Here is an 18,850-nt window from a genome sequence, read left to right as displayed (position 1 = left end):
TGTTGACACACCCCAGAGATGTCCCGCGAGATGTAACACATCCCGCCCCTCCAATAATCATTTTACACGGAGAAATCCTCGACTGAGTGTCTTTGTCCATCAAATCTTATTTCTTTTACCTTTAAACTCAATGTGTCTTAGTCACGTATTACCTGGGGACCCTTCTAAGGATGTAAGAGGATCAAAACGTTGTCTTACTTGAACACCGAAGGTTCCAATCACAGCCAACTTCCTTCAGCAGGTGGTCGTCCTCGATGCTCCGCCGCTCCTGAGGGCCTGTTTCAGCCTCGTCTGTTCTCCAAAAAAGATGTTATGTAGTCGTTCACTTCTCCAACAATATTCGTATCCAGTAGATTCCGTCCAGCAGTCAAAAACTCAAAGATTTGGTTCTCAGCAGTTTGCTTTCACAAGAGGTTTAAAGTTCGTGTTCAAGTCAAAGTGCAAAAGGAACGTTCAGAAAGTCCGCTGACCTTAAATACCCTCGGTCGGGTCATCGTTCGGTTGCCATGGCAATTTAGGGCGCGCGTGCGTGCGTATTTATACGTGCTCTCGTTTTTATTAAATATATATCGATTTTATTTATTCCGGTATTATCCACGTTCTTTTCGTTCATTTTAGTTTTTTATCATGCTATGTTGTGAACACAGCTTAAATAGTTATTAACACTGCAGCAGACCATAAATATCATTAAATAAATTGCATTAAGGACCAAGTGGGAAAATGTTCAATATATGTACATGCAGGGCCGGCTCTTCCTATAGGCGATCAAGGCGACCGCCTAGGGCGCCAAGTTCGTGGGTAGCGCCCTCTAGCATAAAGCATTTTTCTTCCAACAACTTTGATTAACGAAATAAAACCCAGGTGAAATAAAACCATGATTAAAACAAATAAACATGGCGCCCCCGCCATATGTACGGTATGTTATATGTGTTTGGTGGGGGCGCGACGGTCACGCGCAGCGGAGCTTATGGTTGCGTGCGTTGCAAGGCAATGGTCACACTCGGATCAAGCTAACGTAACATCAGTGCAAACTCTGGTGCAAAGGAACGAAGAAAAGCAGCAGGAGGAGAAGAAAGCCCTGTAAAGAGGTAACGTTACGTATTTCCACCTCAGACAAGTCATTTCATGGCACACATTGGATGCTTTAGATTAACACTGGTCGTTTACACAGCTAGTGTTGCCCTTGTTAGCCAACGTGCTTTAAGACTTAAGGAGCCTTCCAGCTAGCATAGTGATGACACATTATAATCACTAATCAAAATACACCTCTTCACGGTTCCACATTGAGACTTGTCCGGGACACTCTTTACCTCCATTATGCCGATTTTATTTTACCGATTTGAAACGGAATACATTTGTGTGTGACGTTAGCTAACGTTAGCTAGCATTTTTCATAAGTTAGCTGACGTTAGCTAACGTTAGCTAGCGTTTTTCATAAGTGACGTTAGCTAACGTTAGCTAGCGTTTTTCATAAGTGACGTTAGCTAACGTTAGCTAGCGTTTTTCATAAGTGACGTTAGCTAACGTTAGCCAGCGTCAGCAGCTTCGTTCCTAGCAAGCAAGCCATTATTCGCATAATTTAAAAAGGTTTAATTTAACGTTAGGTACTTAAATATCAGAAATTGTCTAAATGTTAAACATTTTTACAAACACCTTAATTGTTACCTATATTATTTGTACAATATTACAACTCATCTGCGTTGTCAAAGGGAAACGTGCCTAAATAAATGAAAATGATTAAGCTGTACCCGGACTTTTGTTCATAGACAAGTGAAACGCTGATGTAACATAACGTGACTTGTCCAAATGACAAAGGCCTCAAATCATTAATGTCGAGGCATTCTCTTCAGATTAGTTTTCTTTACCCGATAGTAACTGTTTTTTATTGTTTTTAATTGCATTTATTATGCCTGGTTTGTTTGTTGGTTTTATTGTTTCTCTGTGCTATATATGTACTGGTTTTACTTTAAAATGTCTTTGAGTACCATGTAAAGCGCTATTTCAATAAAATGTATTAATATCATTACTAACAAATGGTATTCTCTTAATGTACAATCTGGAATATATATGCATTCCACACAATATGTTGTCTGGATTGTATTTATGGTAATGCAGAGACACCTCCTGAACAAAGCTCAGCTGATCCCCAGGTTCACCTCTCTCTGAACCTTTTTAAGTTTTTATTTTTTATAGTTATTAGTGGTAGTATTAATAAAGCTATAATCATCTGTAATAGTTGAATTCACTCAAAATATGACCTCACCCTTCCATTCATTGTAAACGACTTTCAACCCCATTCTTGATCGTTTCATCATTTTAAAGAACTTCACTGATGTGGTTATTCTCTGTGCTTGAATACAGCTGCAGGTGAAGAGACATGTAGGACCACAGCTAGCACAGCAGCCGGTGAAACAGAGCATGCAGCAGGTAATCTATTTAATAATCTTTATTTGACTTTACATTTACAAAACAATAATTTATTTACACCTAATTCAAATGTTTGAATAATTGTTTACTCACTACTGATCCTGTTAACAGAAGAAATTTTTTTTTAGATGCATTTACTGCCTGTTGTATGACTCACAAGATCAGTAATAAATCTCAACATATGACCAAGAGAAAAAATCAGTCATTGTATTGCCTATTGCCATAATCTGTATTAATAGATGAACATCAATTGTATGTATTTGCCTTCAGGTGAAGGAGCAACAGACACAACTCGCCCTGATTCTGCACTACAGCCTGCAGTCACTTTCTCCCCCACAACAAGTTCTGATGTCCATGAGTCCATCAGGGAAGAACCGATTGATCCTGCTGACTGGCCAACCCTGTCTGGCCAAAGTTACTAAAAATTAAAATATTCTGAGACCATTATATTTGCTTGTAGTACATTTATCAAATATAAATGTACAATATAATACAAACAACATAGTGTACCTATAATGTATAGCAGAATGATAACATGGAATGGAAGTGGTTCAAAGTGGCCGTAGGTGGGAGGGCGCAAATCTTTGTATCGCCTAGTGCAGTGTTTCTCAACTGGTGGGTCGCGGACCCGTTTGTAGTGGGTCGCGGGCCTTTGCATGGGAAACCTTCCGTCCTGACAAACACAAAACTTTAGGAAAATTAATTGCCAGCTATATTTATAATCAATTTTTTGTTAGTCATTTTTTGACAAGCAAAAATGGCAAACATTCCATTTTTTATAGCTTCTAAAATGTTGATGTTTCTGTCATTTCAGTTAATTGGGGTTTATGAAATTGTGACAGGCATTAATCCCAATTTTAATGAAAAAAAGAACAGGATTAGGACAGAAATTCCGAACGTCTTGCCTGTTTTTACGAGGCGGATCAAGACTTTTTCTCCAGGGCCCCCATGATGTTGACATTTATGGTTTGAAGAAGATGTTTCAACAACTGTCAGATGGATTGCCATGACATTTCCTACACAGCATGAATTTCGATCACTTTGATGCTGCATTAACATTTTCTCTTCAACATCACCAGGTCAATGTTCCACCACTTTGGTTTTGGACAGAACACTTGAAAATATGAAATCAGGCCCAACTGCATGTGTTGCAAATATTAGCATGTTACCGTAGCATGCTGATTTTGACATTTTGATAAAAGCACTATTGTACGAATTGGGTGGGGTATATCCACATAGTTTAACTATCTTTTCTGGCCAGATTAAAGGCTAAGTGGTGCAATCTCTCATGTAAAGAAATTATATAACTTTTGACAGATATGTGAGATTCATCAGGATATTTTTGTTTTATTTGGGGATAGCCAAATTGGGGCAGGGTTGTGCTATTCTGTGTTAATGTATGTCCCTCTTGAATAAACAAGGATTTTGCACTATGGGAAATGTAGAAAGCAGTTATTCCAAAGCTTGATCGTCCTCACATTGAGGTCAGGTGCTTTATTCATACACAGGGGTTAAAGTTTTAAATCAGCAATAACTTTTCATGGGACCAGAGCTACTCCCTCAGTCTGTGTCACGACAGAAGTACACACACATAGTGCACCAGAAGGGAAAACCGTAAGGATGAAATGAGCCAGGCGAGTTGCAGTAGAGTAGTTATCTTTAAATTGTTAATGGGGTGTGAAACAGAAACACAGCAATTAATGTGAATACGCACAACAAACAAAGAGACAACATGATTGTGGGATCAAACGTTCAAATGAAAGTGAAAAAAGACGGTAATGTTATAATAAAGGCACTTTCATGTCTACCTCCACCTGTCCCTGTGACCTCCCAAAGCTCCGGGGAACCCTGAGGTATCCGTGTAATAGGATGCTTTGACCTAACAGCCGCTACGAGTTATATCAAAAGTTGCAGGTCACTGTCTCAGTGATTCCATACTAAACATCGCAGAGGGATACAAAATATACTTGTCACGCACCAGAGGATGCAGCGGATGCATCTCTTTTCTTTTGCTACTCATTGGTCCAAAGTCCTGTTGCCTACATAATACCACAGCATGTACACAATTTGTGCCCCTAAAAAAAAAAAACAATACCACAGAAAAACACTGTAAACTACGGTTTTAAAATTCACGTTTGAGGCTTTTATCTCATCTGCAGCTTTGAGATGTCTCACACCCAGCCCTCGTTTCACCCTGATCTGGGTCCAAATTCTTTCACACCGCTCAGGCCGACTGTTTATACGCATGTTAAGTTCTCTCAACAGCCGCTCCCGCAATAAAAAGAAGAACGTGAGACATTCTTGACGGAGTCCACTGTGCAGCCTGAGAACTGAAAACTCATTCACACGCAACACAATCGATGCACTTCCTCCCAGTGTAGGTGACTTCCAGTTGTCTCTCTTCCCTGGCTAGCTCTTCTTAGTTCGCTTTGGGGTAGATCTTTTCATAGAAGAAGCTTTGAGCCAGGACTTCAAGTTCGCCATCTTTTTCCCTGACGGCGTGGGCGCGCGCAAACTGAAACTGCTCCAGTGCAAACTCGTAAAACTCATTTTCCATTTTCCAGATGTCGGACCGCTGCAGCTTGGTGATTGTCTCTTTGGTGGGGGGCTTTTTGTCCGTGGTCTTCCGCAGATGGGACTTCTTTCCTGGAGGAACAGAAGGAGGTTTATTAACGTCAGTCTTGACAACATGGGGGTAGCGGAGGTTCCGTAACATGAGTGTTTCCAGCGGGTGAATCAGCCAATAACCCTACTTTTGAAATAAACAATGATTGGCTTAACAAACCTGATGAACTAAACATCAAATATGAAGTAATAAATACATACACATCTGAACATTGTGAAGATCATTGCTTGAATATGTTCCATTCATTTAAAATGGCAGATGTGCTGATCTGCCGCAAATGACTGATCAGGACCCCTCATTAGTGACATTTAGTTATATTCTTAAATGCCACTGCTCAACCTTGCACACTGAGCACACTGCCCCCCTCCCCCCCTCTCCTCGGCCTCATTGGGAGAGCGCCACTTCATGATGTCTTTTACAGCTGTTCAGATTCCTATCAGGTGTCAATCACGCACGCACAGATTTCCCCCTCTGCGTGTGGCGCCTCGACCCGCGACCCTGCGTGACCTCTGCCCGGTGGCCCCCCCTCCGCCCACGTGCGACGCCCCTCTCCGCGGCCCGGCTCCGGTTGTCACCTGTTCTGTAGAGCTCTGTGGCCCCTCTGAAGAAGCGTGGCAGCGCCGCCTCCAGGATCATGACGAAGTCCTCCAGCTCCTCAGTGACTCCGACCAGCAGGTACTGGTTCAGCAGGTTGTACTTGGCCTGCTGCAGGGCCCATCTGCTGCCGGCGGCCCTGCACACGGGACGCAAGCCACAAGCACGGAGAACTATTCACCTCTGGTGTTAAATGCTCCGTGATAAGTTTCCCTTCATCCGGTGGGCCGGAAATATTTGGGGAAAATATCTGGATGCCCATTTCTTTTAGAGAAATGTGAGTTTAATGGCAATTTATATTTTCTGTTTCTATTTTTACATTCCATAAGATCATACCAAGCGTATTGCAGTTTGCTTCTGCCCGAGGGGCCTGTTCCACGTTTGCTCTGTGTGCATTCAGTACATTTATGGGAAAGGGAACTTCTGTCCCAGTACGGCTCTGCTCCCAATGTCATAACAACAGCTGTTGCTGTCACTGTTACTAACGTTACGAGGTCTCCTCTTACCAATTTAATCACAGACCCGTCAGAGGATGTGGCCTCTGTGTGGATAGCGACTAGAAAACATCGATGCCCATCTACAGGCTGCAAACGGTCTGATGGTTTCTGGACCCAAAATGCTCCCACACGGTCAACATAAACCCTCTTCCTCGTGGCGCTCCTTACGTGGCGGGTGCCGCCCACTCACCAGCACTCTGGATGGTGGCCGCAGAAAAAGGGGATCTGGAGCCAGAGTTTATCAGGAGCGCAGTCGGGCCCGCCGGATGACACACACTCATCGAAGGTCTGAAAGACAACAGGGACACTGTGACACTTGTCCGACACGAGCACCCCAAGAGGCGCTGGACAAATGGTTCAACAAATAGAGGACCTTTTTGTCCCCTTGTTTGCGTCGTCGTAGAGCAGGTCTGTAGTCGTCTCCAAAGCGTAAGAAGTAGTAGTACGACACCAGACGCTCTATGGGGTCCCGCACCACATTTATGTACATGGGCTTACCCGCAGCCCCATATCTACGACGGAAAGAAGAGGATTAACGTGTGGCCTTGAACAGACATTTGAGAATTAGTCTCAAGTCCAACAGGCATCATGAAGGCGCCGCTCTAATTAGCGGCGTTTGTTATACAACCACAGAAACCCCCATCTATGAAAGGGGGGGCAGCTGAGAGTGCACGTTAACAGGCGCTCTCTTACTGAAGAGCGCTTCCGCCATTAGGATAATTACCTGTGATCACTGAAATGATAGCATCAGGGGAGATAAGGACAGCAATGCAATTAATCAACGCTAAGGCACAGGTTAGCAATCAATACACGACCTCCCTTTATCTGCTGTGTAACACATCTGGATATTAATGGTATTACAGGAAATGAAGGGTTTACTTTGAGAAGTCCAGATAAGCTACATGGCCGTGGTAGAAGCCGGGCTTCATCTCCTTCCACGAGGTGACATTCCTGACAAAGCGCACCTGTAGCCAAAGATAATGCAAACTCCAGCAAATGGGGAAAAAAACACAATAACCACAGAAGAAATTAAACACAGAGAGAGAGAGACTAATGCAAGAGGAAGATTAATACATTTATTTTTCTGCTCAAATGACATGGAATCATGGTTTCATATTAAAGGGAGTTTTTGCACCAGAAGCCAATAAACATCGTTATCTTGAGTTTATGGTCTTGATTTAGTAAATTTTTTGTCCATCCAAAGTTAATCCCAACACTTTGTTTGCCTTCAATGATTATGTTTAGAGTTTGTTTGAATTTGAGGCTTCAAAACCATGCCTTGTTGAAAAGCTGGTCTTGCAACAAGAGACAAAAGAGACGGTTTATCCATCCCAGTTCCTGGAACTTCAATATCACCTAGCCAGCCAGCCTTCAGTTATTTTAGTTTTTATTCACAGATTTTTATCTTTTTTAGCTTTGCATGGAAAACAAACCTGTGTGTAAAGGTGAAAGCATCCGTATTGTCTTTCCATGAACCTGATCGCCGCGATGTACTCGCGATTTGAAAATAATCTTCGGTGTTTCAGCTTTACCTGGCACAGCTCCACCTGGTGGACGGACGAACCATTGCTACTCCCTGTTTCCCCTCCCATTATATCAGCGAGGCGGGGAGGGGGCACCCCAGTAAGCCTTGGCTGGAAAACGCCTCGGTAGCAACCCGTCAATCACAAGGTACATAAAGTATACCCTTCTCTATGGACCACCTTACCCAAATGGGACCATCATTTATTAAATAGAAATGGTGATCAGACCTGGAACTTGGAAGCGATCTGGACATTAAACTAATGTTAACAATGTTTATTGAGGTGATAAACCAATAAAGAAGTATAGTCATTCTCTCATAGATGTCTATGTTATGTGACTTCTCAAATCATTTAAGACACGCAATATTATTCTGGGAATATTTTTAACTTGATTTTTCCACACTGTCCACTTGATGTTCAGCTGAAATCAGGACTAAACCCCCTCAGACTTTCATTTAAAAGCCATGGTACACTGGTCTGATTGCTATCTAACCATCTGTAACGACCTTCTGAAATCCTGTCCTGCAGTGAATGATGGGTATTATTGGTTTTTGTGGTGACCATGACGCCTTCAAGGACATTTTGTCATTTGATCAGAACAAAAATAAACCACAGCACCGTCAAACTGCAATCCTTTCATCCTGCATGTTCTGTTACAGGACTACAGGACAAATTCAATCTATTTTTCTAAGCATATTGTATGAAAATGTTTCATGTTAGAACCCTTAGAACTTTGGCATCAACAATGGCCTAATTTTTAATTTTGTTGATCAAAGAGCCCGCAGGCCCGTCACAAGGGGAGCATACGTTTTGCCAACAAAGGACCATTCAGTCTTAGCATTTTCTCTTTGTTGTATTGAGGACCGGATTGTTTCTAAAATGAGAGCAATGTGCTCCTGTGACAGTTGGGAGTGCAGCTTCTATGTAGCAGCTTTTGGCTGCAAATCTGTATTTCAAGCGTGAAGTATTTGCAGTCAAAGCAGTATTGTTACTATGTGATCAACTCGGTCCTCTGTCCTATGACATCAGGTTTTAGTCTGCACCGCTGCTTACCTGGTCTTGCAGAGACATGACGGGATTGTTTTTGGTGGTGTTGATGTGCAGTACGTGGAAGCCATTCTTCCCGCACAGGTCGTAGGCGATGTTGGTGAAGGACGTGCTGGCCGTCTTGGGCACTCGGTTGTAGATGACGACCGCGTCGTCCTTCTCTGCCCGCGGCCCCGACTCCCGCCCAGCACCCTCACTGTGGCGCTGCTCCACCTCTGCCACCTCGTGTCTGGCGATGGTTAGTTCTGTGCGGGCACAAAAGAAAAACTTATTTACCGTAAATCATCAGACACGTATGCTTCTGAAAAGGCCGTATTTTTAAACCGGATGAATGTCTCTGAGCACAGCGTGGCTGACATCCTCTGCTGCATGCATTGAGACAAATGTTAGTTGATACTTATTGTTATTCTTATTAGCCAGCACATGCAGTAGGCTTGACGCCACCTACCCAAAACTGAAAAGAAAAACACAAAGATGTAAAAGTATTGTCAGGAAGGAGGCATCTTTTGATTTTCTGAAGTGCAAGACAGATGAATATCCCACGTATAACACCATATAATATATGGTCAACAATACGGGTCTGATATACAGGTGTAAATAAATATTCATTCTTTGTTTTTTAAGTCATTAAGTTAACAAACAGTGAAAGACCGGTCTTTCTTGGATGACATTTGCCCAACGAACAGCTCTCTAACGTGTGTTATATTGAGCTTTGCAGCATGGAGACGCTGTGTTCCAAGATGACCCAATTGTATGCCATTCATTGGTTTGATTGTAAATTAAAAGATGAAATAAGAAAAGAACAATAATTTATGTTTCAAAAACGTGGCAGGGTGTAACAGATGGTTGTCTGATGTGTGCTGACAGGCCTTAACTTCTCAACGCACAAAATATGCCATCAGCTCTGCTTTTCAAGTGGACGAACTCTGATCGAGATCAATAGTTAAGAAACCAAGACAACGTTACTAGCAGAGCAAAGGTCAGTACATTATGATGAGTTCAGCCTCTGTTCGGTGAAGATGAGTAGCAAAGGCAAATTATATTGTTACGTGTACAGGTGTCATCTCATGTTAGAGATTAATTATATAGCTATAAACAGCTTATAATAAAAGCGAAAACTAAGGACATTTGTTATAATGCATACATATACTATTTTATTTCCTGATCATTTGGAGTGTTTTTAAGCAAAGAAGCATAAACACCACGAATGGCCTCAGCAAAGTAAAATTGTTGAAGCGATCAGTATCTCGTCCTATGGATCAGCTGCGCGGAGCCGAGTCCGTGTGTGTTTGTTTGTACCGAGTTTGGCTCTCGACTCCTCCAGGCTCTGGATCTGGTTCTCTATAAAGAGCATCGCCAGAGCAAACGCCAGAACAGCCAAAAGCTGCACTTTAGCCGGCATCGCGGTCCTTGAAAGTCCCATCAAACGGCCGCAGGGATCATCGCAGGTATCCGTTCAACCGCGAAACGTCTCAGATCCACTTATAATGGCGAATAAAATGAGTTTGTGTTCTGCTCCTACCAAAGTTAATCAACGCTGACTTAGTTAGCTCCCTGCTGTCCAGTGCCATTAGTTTAAACGTTAGCCATCAGATAGCTTCCCCGCTAGCGTCATCTTTACAAACCAAGTCGCTAAGCGACGTGTGACGTCACTCGGTGGAGTCCGTGGGCTCCTCTGAAATGCGGTGTTTGCTGCAGGACAGAACGAATGGTTCAAAGCGGCTCAGGACTACAGCTGTGTTCAGCAGCGCTCCTGGGCTTGTTGCAGTAGGTTAGCATCGCTGGAGGAGCGTCTTACCGGAGGCTCCCTCACCCATAAAAAGTCCCTTCCGCCCCCTGCTGGACCGGAGGGGATGCACCGCGGCTAAAGCTGGGCCTAACCTCCAACAACGTAGGAAACATGTCGTCACTGTCTCTTAGCAATCTCTTCAACCATCGTTTCTCTCCTGACATTTTCATTTAATTTCCCTACCTCACCTTTATATTTTAATTAAATGCTAAACATTGTTCTCAGTCTTCCCCACTGACACAACTTAGGTCTCTTTTCTTTTCTGTGTAGTCATACGCACTTCATTAATTATGCCAGAGGAACTCACATTTATTGACATAGCTCTGCTGACATATGCGGTATCTCATGTTATAATAGAGCAGTTGATCCGAACCCCTGATGACCAATTGAAGCAAAGACCAGTAAGAGGAAGTGACGCCTGCGCTGTGCTATCTTCCCCCCTGATTACAGGTAAGCGATACCAAGTAAGTCATACTTCCTCATGCCTTGTGTGAGGGGAAGTGTGTGGAGAAAGCAACGGTATCGACAGAAAGTCAGGGATGTATCAGGTCATTTCTCCTCTTATTTGTTTGACTGGATCTAATGTTCTGAGGTCAAACAGCACAAGAGACAATTCTGACCTTCAGGCTCTGTCCTAAGCTTCAGGGATCTTCCATAAAAAAAAACACACACTTTTAACACCATTCTAATTCTGTGTCACTTTAACTTGACCCTTGATCCATGACCCTTTGCTGTATAGTGCAAGACAGTGGAAGTTTCTGTGCATTTTGATTTAACTGCTATTTGTGAGAAGTCTAATTAGGGTCCTCGCTACGACTAGTCGTAGAGGAACCTATTGTATTTCAAGGAATTATTATTCTCACAAACCGCAGGGCTTTTTGGGGCCTTTATCGTTTTCAAAAAGTTGTTAAATTTGGCATGGAAATTCTTTTTGATATTTTTTGGGTCTCACATTTGTGTACAGTATAAAGTAATGTCTCTATAGCGCCCTCTAGAAATTTAAAAAAGACCACACTACGCCAGTTTCCAACCCCCGATATCAGATCAACTTGAAAGTTGGCACACAGGTCCTCTTCAACATGCTCTACAAAAAAAGTCAATCATGGTATACAAATGCGCCTAACTAGATTTTCCGCCATTTCGAATTTAGTGAAAAACACATTTTTGGCAATTTCTCCTAAACGCTGTTTGTCACGAAACCTTCGGTAGATCATTATTGGTTCAATATGCCCTTGATATATCAGAATGGTGCTGATAACTATTGTTTTGATGAGATGGGCTAATTAACTTAGCAAGGGGTGTGGTTTAATCTGGCAGATTTTTAACTTCCAAATGACTTGGCCTGCCCTCACCATTATAGCATGTGTAGACATTGAAGCCCTGAACACACCCTAATTTTTTCATAATTTCCGAAGAATAGTGGGCGCTGTAATTAATGGTTGAAAATCTGTATTTTTGGCCTGTTTTTGGCCTATTTTCATGATTTCTTACAGTTGTAAAAGACAGAACTCCTCCTAGGGATTAAACCCGATTCTTTTCAAATCCCCGCAGTGTGCTCTTGAGACCTTAGGCTCTAAAAGTTGCATTTGGCCGGAAGACATATTAATAGACATACTATGTGCTATGGGCGTAATAAAAAAAAACACCTTTTAAAAGTATTGATTGTTTCCTTTTCAATCTAATCTGAAAATTAAAAAAAGTAGTCTGGTGATTGAGATATTGTAGGAAATTGGCTCTTGTATGGTATTCTGAGAGGCTTTAATTTTTAATGGTTCACCAGAAGCTCCTGGTTATATGTTGACATAAAAGGCCTAAGACCATGATAATTAAGATAAAGTTTGCAAAGCGGCTTTCCTGGCGTTGCTCCACACGGTTAACGACCACTGACTTGCGAACGTTTCGTACCTCATATCAAGTTGCTTTAATTCCATGGTGCCTACGCGAGAAACATGCTGCAAGTTATGTGTGGCTTTGCTGCTAAGTGGTGGTAATTGTCATCCAAGTTAAGGCAAGTCAATTAAAAAAAACGTAATATATTACATTGCAGTTCAAAGAGGCTTTTATTTCTGCACTATGAACATCACAAGCTCAACACAAAGTCAAAGCAGGTGAAAGAGAGGATTGTAAAAACAGGCCATCTATACTAATGCATTTCAACCAACACCTACAGAGCAGTGATGCGTATCTCAGCCACTAGATGGGGCCAGAGGTCCAAGGATGAGATACATTAGTTGGATCCATATGGTCAAATCTTACCAAAAGCTTTAGAAGGAGAAATACATAATCAGCCAATCAAAGAGGAACTAAAATATCAAAGTTAGGTTTATTGAATGGGGGCCAAATTTAAGAAAAGTCCGTTAACATGAGTTATAACATATCACTCGGGTGGATGTCCTTTTTTTGTGCCATCTTTCAACCAAATCAACTACCAGTTAACTCAATTGAAGTCTGTAAAAGACCCTTTTCTTACACAGGCATCAATCTCAGGTGGAAAAACGCAGTTACAACTATGAACAAATACTTGTGAGAGCCTTCACAACCTAAACATCTCAAAACCGGTGTGTTACAAACAATTCACAGTCATCCCAGAGTCAGACTGGAGATATCTGAGTGCAGGCCAAGCTGCACCTCCTCTGACATGGAAAACGACAAAGTAGAAAAGCAGGTTGAAATTTTTTTTGTCAGATTGCCTTAACACCGAGACATTACTAAATTTAATTAAAAACAAGAAACGACTCATTTTAAGTGTAATTAAATGGTACCACCTACTTATTACATCCATCAAGAAATGGGATTTCATGGCAATCATCTGAAAGCCTTTTCTGTCCGTTCCCTGGGAAACATAGAGATCTCCCAAAGGAGTAAAAGAAAGGATGTTGCCTTGGTTTCAAGGACCACTCGAGAACTTACATCAAACATACACCTCCTATCTGAGGGGAACCATTTACTTTATTCAATTAGAATGCCACACATATTGTACTCATCACATGGTGCTGGAGGGCTGGAGATAAAGGGTGACTACCATCGATAAACTATGACCAATGCATTTTCTGTTGATAACACTAATTGGATAAACAACAGCACAACTTGAAATAGAGTTGTTTCTTTCACGATTCATGATTCTTTGATGATCTCTTTTCTGACAGGATATGTACAGATGCAATGGACAAATGCATCGTTTTAATTTGGCCTGAATTTCTTATGTTTGTGAAACTTCTTAACATGAAGACAGATGTCATAATCGCCTTCCAGATGCTATTTGTGGAACGTTAAACCTAGGGCATCAGAATATATAGTGACATTAGACAGTCCTTTGTCACTGTAGGTATTTGTTGACATACACATACACGTGGAGAAAGCAACAAACTGCTGGTCTACAAGTTTAGTCCATCAATATATTTTATTTTTTTTGTGTTACATGCTGAGGTGATTTATTTTGAATGGCATCAAATAAGAATATCTTTCTTTTTTTGTATCACCAAAAAAATATCACTTCATAAATCACAAAACAGAATTTGCTAATTGCGATTATACAAGCGTAGAAAAATAAAATGATAACACAAGTGTTCAGCAGCTCAGCCAAATTAAGCTAGAGAAAAATAAGAAAATAACCACATCAGTGTTACATAACCACCAAATTCAAAAAGCAAACAAAAACAACATCATCACAGAGCATCAGAAAACAGAGGTAACCATGAGTAAAATGATTCTACACGTAATCAAATTTCTGGTTGGACATCCTTCCATCCGCACTCTGGGCCTTGTAGGAGTCATTGAAGGCTGCACGAGGTCTGGCTTCGGTCTTGTAGATAGTGTGGTGAGAGGCGGCTTTGTAGGCCATCCCGTCGAACCTGAAGAATATCGAAACACAAGCAGGTTCAATGAAAGAAAATCCCTCCACTCATGACATTTACAAGGATATGGGAGAAGAATAGGCTTAGGCATTTGCAGCGGTGCTTCATATATACATTTACATACACACCAAATGACTCACATTTATATTTAGCATTTATACATTTAGTACGTGTCCTTAGCTTATAAAGGAGCATTTTTATTATAGTAGTAGTGGCCATTGTTCAGCTTTGACAGAAGCCAGCAGACATGCTGCTCCGGTATTCTGCTCCTTGTATCCTAGACACTTCTTTTGAAAGTCGATAGCAGCCTACTGGTCTCTGAGAGACGGAAGCTCTGGCGAAGTTGCAGACGGGGCTGCTCCTGAAGGTCAAGAAAGGTCACAGACGATGCGGCGTACCGTTGCTTTGCATCCGAGGACATTCCGCGGCAGGCCAGACACATCATGACGCCTCCGATAACCAGGACGGCTCCGCCGATCCAGCCCACGAAAAGAGCGGGGCCGAAAGTGTACCTGAACGAAAACGGTGGTCAATGAAGGAATGAAGAGCTGCAGCGGATAAAACCCGACTCTCGACTCGTCTTTACCTCGGAGTGAGGGATCCCGTGAGTCCACCGATACCCCCTCCTCCCATCATGCTGAACCCGCCGTCGGCGTACGTGGTGAACCGAAAACTTTGCACAATCAAGTTAGCAAAGGCCGACACCCCGGCGATGCCGCAGACCCCTGCGAATTACAAGCAAGCGGTGAGATGAGCACAGAGCGGCATCGCAGTGACAACAGAACGAGACACTGCGAACGTGACGGCACCTCCGAGAAGAAACATGATCCCAGCTGTAAGAGTCATTGTGGCCTTGATGTTGTCCTCCATGTTCCCCATTTTCAAGCACTTCAGCGAAAATATGGCGATCAGGCCTCCAATGGCGCCGAGGACGATACCGACGATCATCAAGGCCCTCACGGCCTGCAGCAGGGCTGAAAGTCAAAGTCACGCCGCTCAGAACAACCCTCAGCAAACGACATTATCATGTGCAGAAATAATATTATGATACCCTGTTGATTCTGTACTCTGACCTTGAATCCTACGCGGTACAGTACTGCCATTACACCACAAAACAGATATAAGATATATGATTTTTTTTAAAACAGGGATATCCAATGAAGACACTAGATTGATACTTGTCCAGCACCATTTCAAACAAAGCCAATACACACTGCATCACTGTGTAATACACACTCACATCTACACACGCATGTGAATTGAAACAAATACAGAAACTCTCATTTTGGAACTAATGTTTTACTAATGCTCATTTATATAAAGAATTTACTTGGATGCTTCGAGAGCTCGCCACACTTGACGTTTGCTTGTAATACAAAAAATTAATGTAGAAATTAAATTAAGATAAAATATATTTTTTTCCAGCAGTAGCAACATTAAAACTCCTAAATGCACTACCAGTAAAACATTTTGACCCAAATGCCATCTTTCAATGTCCTGAGATATTGTACCGGTATTCTTCCAGACTTAAGCCTTTAAGACCGTATGTACAGTATGCTCTTCACTACATTCAGCTGTTAAGTACAGATTGTGGAAATGTACTTTACATTGTGTCACACTCTGGTAAAGCTTGTGCTTGCTCAGCTAAGCTTTGGATGTCTCATCAAATTTCCATTTGATTCCGGAGAGACACCATCTTTTCTGCAGCCCGCTGCATTTTTAGGCGATGGTGGAAAAGGGAGAAAATCTGCCCTAAAACCTCTGGAATATTCTAAAGTCCTGCCCGAAAATGTTCTCCTAAATCCACGATGTGGAGAAGCGTTTGATAAACGTCTTCTTCTTCTCTTACCTGGCAGTCCCAGGATGGTGAAATAAGGCCTGCACTGCGTGGTGCCGTACGCCGTCCCCACACACGACTTCCATAACCCAGAATAGGTATAAAAATTTGTCACAACTGATAAAGATCGATCCTGCAAGCTCCACATGTCCATTGCCGTCGCAGCTGAAATTAAGAATTGCCCCAAAATGGACAACATGAAGCCTATTAACTGAATCATCGAGGCGGCCATCTTAGATGTCCCGATGTTCCCACCAATGTGACGCAGTGGTGAAATGGCAGCGTGTGAGCTCCTGCTTATCTTTTATGTAGGCCTCAACAAGGAACAGGGCTTATCAGTTGTTTACCGCATTTTTCGTGAGCCTTTGTCCCAGTTTCGGGTAAACGCTGGCGATGACAATTTACACCCTTTATGAACAAGAGGGCGCGGTTTCATCAGCCTTTTCGCATCATTTTCAGGAAGCTCTTTCCGAGCTGGGTCCGATACGTTACTTTTCTCAGTTTCTTCATTTTTATACAAACAACAACTTGACAATACAACAGCTTATCTGAGTTCTTCCCCCCGATATCCTAGAACAATGCCCATAAGTAACAGCATGATATCCCCGTCAAATACCGCCATATTGACCTTAACGGTCAGTTCAGTTTGGGAATTTTTGCTTTAAACCTACAAAAAATCAAAACATTAATTTTCTTATGTTTTCTTATTTTTCTTTTTTTGGGGGGGGGGGTTCATTTTGCGCCCGCGTTGCTCATGGCAAACAAAAGCCTACCTGGCAGTCCCAGAATGGTGAAGTAGGGCCGGCACTCGGTGAATCCGGAGCTTTGCCGGACGCACGAGTTCCACAGGCCCGAGTACGAGTACACGGCCGTCACAGGGTTGTCGAAGAGGTCCTCCGTCGCCCACTGGTCCATCCCCGTCGCCGCAATTATTCCCGCCACCCCCAACACGCTGAGAAGGAAGCCCATCACCTGACAGACGGTGGCCGCCATGTTGCCGTCTTCGCTGTGAGGAATAAAGAAGAATAAAGCAGCAAGTCGTCCGCGCTGCTCTGCGTGTGTGTGTGTGTTTGAATGTGATAACGACCGCGTTCGGAGTCGAGAAACACTTGACCGGTGATCCGACTTGTTTGCACTCAGCCGGGTCGTGTACAGGAGTTGGGTGGAGCGTATTAGATGAACAAGGAGATTGGCTGTTAATCCCGGTCGGTAGGAAGTGAACATGGCGTGAATGTCACTTCAATGTGTTTTATTACAAACGGTGTGTTTGTCGATGCCCTGCGCCGCTGCTGCTACTTTAAATAGAAAATTCATCAAGTGTTGAGTTTCTTACTACTTATCCTGGCATGAATGTTACTAAATCTCATCTGTTATATCTGAAGAAAACTTGTGGCGTAGAAAACAACTTGATATTTTGATGGCGGGTAATGGGCCCAAGTGTTTCTATTAAACAACAAACTGTGGTTTTTACACCTCACTTTTTGTTATATTAAACATGAATCCGGATTTGTTAACTTCTTTTCATTGTGCTAAGCTAACCCGAGCTAACCACCTGTTCACTGTTGTGCTATGTTTATCACACAGAAAGAGACCAGGCATATTCCCCTGCATATTAAACGTTTGTCACGTTTTGATATACAAGATTATTTGTCTTAACTGTATCTTTGGTTGTTGCTTTTTAGATGTTAATGTCTACTGTTTTGGTGAAATCTCCAGGGTTTTGAAAGAGCCCGGATGTCCTAACGTCTGCTTGCTGCCATTTGGGTGACAAACAACATTCGGTCACGCGTTTTGATGTTTGGAAAAACCATGACATCAAGCGCACTGCGTGGTGTCTGCAGCTTCTTGGTTGAGTCACATCCTGATGGAATGGGCCAGGCATTCCTACAGGTAAATTCATCGGTTTCTTTTTTATTTGGTTGTTTTCAAGGCACGATACTCAAGAGATGCAAATATTTTCCCCAATTATGTTGCAAAAACAGCAGGGTGACATTAAGCATTACCCTGTTAATGCAGGATAAGATGTATAAGGCATATTTATCAGCTTGATGTTACAAAAATGAATGCTTGTATTTAGTTGGTTTATTCACAACTATTGATATATCAAGCAGTCAAAGCTTCTTTACAATTTCAATGTCTTATTATCCGTGGTATTATGTACAAATCTGCGTTTTAATCTCGACTGTTTTGTTTTTGAAGAAACAGGCTTCCTTGCAGTCGCTCTCTGCCGGGCCGCGTTAAGCGATACTGGATGACGATGTTGTTGGGGTGGCTCGGGCAAAAGTAAATACTGATATGATTGTAGCAAACTGAAACCAATTTGCATGCGACTGATATATCGAGGAGAACCATAAGCATGAGGGCCGAATGAAAACTGGGTTGGGGCGGAAACACCGCCTTTATTGATACAGTATTTACATTCACAGTTTGGTAATCACACAGAACTGTGACTTTGTTCAATTTGAGTCAGTCAGGTTACTGGAGTTGGTGTATAAACTTTATTGAATATTTTTCCCACCATTTTTTGTGCATTTGTTATACATAAAAAGTAACAATGATTGAGTTTTGACTTTAATAAAATAAATTCTCACTGCTCAATGCTAAAAAGCCAATGCCTGAAAAAGGATTCCCTTTTTAAGATGGATATTATCATTAT

The 18,850-nt window shown here is 42.3% G+C and overlaps 2 protein-coding genes and 1 long non-coding RNA gene across 4 annotated transcripts; 1 reads left to right on the top strand and 2 right to left on the bottom strand.

Moving 5' to 3' along the window:
* Positions 1 to 842: 842 nt before the first annotated feature.
* LOC134132171 (uncharacterized) lies at positions 843 to 3,853 on the top strand. Its single transcript, XR_009956708.1, has 3 exons — positions 843 to 1,088; positions 2,362 to 2,427; positions 2,698 to 3,853. It is a non-coding gene; the product is annotated as an uncharacterized LOC134132171 (long non-coding RNA).
* A 38-nt stretch (positions 3,854 to 3,891) lies between these two features.
* On the bottom strand, positions 3,892 to 10,539 carry hs2st1b (heparan sulfate 2-O-sulfotransferase 1b). The gene is made up of 7 exons (XM_037469855.2): positions 10,014 to 10,539; positions 8,721 to 8,959; positions 7,024 to 7,109; positions 6,518 to 6,656; positions 6,335 to 6,432; positions 5,629 to 5,786; positions 3,892 to 5,073 (listed from the first exon to the last, which is right to left on the bottom strand). The coding sequence occupies exons 1-7, from the start codon at positions 10,135 to 10,137 to the stop codon at positions 4,847 to 4,849; spliced, it is 1,071 nt and encodes a 356-aa protein (XP_037325752.1). The 5' UTR covers positions 10,138 to 10,539; the 3' UTR covers positions 3,892 to 4,846.
* Positions 10,540 to 13,475: 2,936 nt separating this feature from the next.
* On the bottom strand, positions 13,476 to 17,326 carry LOC119216750 (claudin-18-like). 2 transcript variants are annotated; one of them, XM_037469857.2, is made up of 5 exons: positions 16,207 to 16,554; positions 15,167 to 15,331; positions 14,944 to 15,082; positions 14,756 to 14,869; positions 13,476 to 14,354 (listed from the first exon to the last, which is right to left on the bottom strand). In XM_037469857.2, the coding sequence occupies exons 1-5, from the start codon at positions 16,424 to 16,426 to the stop codon at positions 14,213 to 14,215; spliced, it is 780 nt and encodes a 259-aa protein (XP_037325754.1). In that variant the 5' UTR covers positions 16,427 to 16,554; the 3' UTR covers positions 13,476 to 14,212. The 2 variants fall into 2 exon arrangements, with proteins under 2 accessions (XP_037325754.1, XP_037325753.1); XM_037469856.2 differs by lacking the exon at positions 16,207 to 16,554 and adding an exon at positions 16,968 to 17,326 and having other exon boundaries at positions 13,680 to 14,354.
* Positions 17,327 to 18,850: the final 1,524 nt, after the last annotated feature.

The sequence above is a fragment of the Pungitius pungitius genome, chromosome 7 (genome assembly GCF_949316345.1).
Source record: "Pungitius pungitius chromosome 7, fPunPun2.1, whole genome shotgun sequence".
NCBI lineage: Eukaryota > Metazoa > Chordata > Actinopteri > Perciformes > Gasterosteidae > Pungitius > Pungitius pungitius.
The sequence above is the reverse complement of the archived record's forward strand: the minus strand, read 5'-3'. Positions and strand labels throughout refer to the sequence as shown.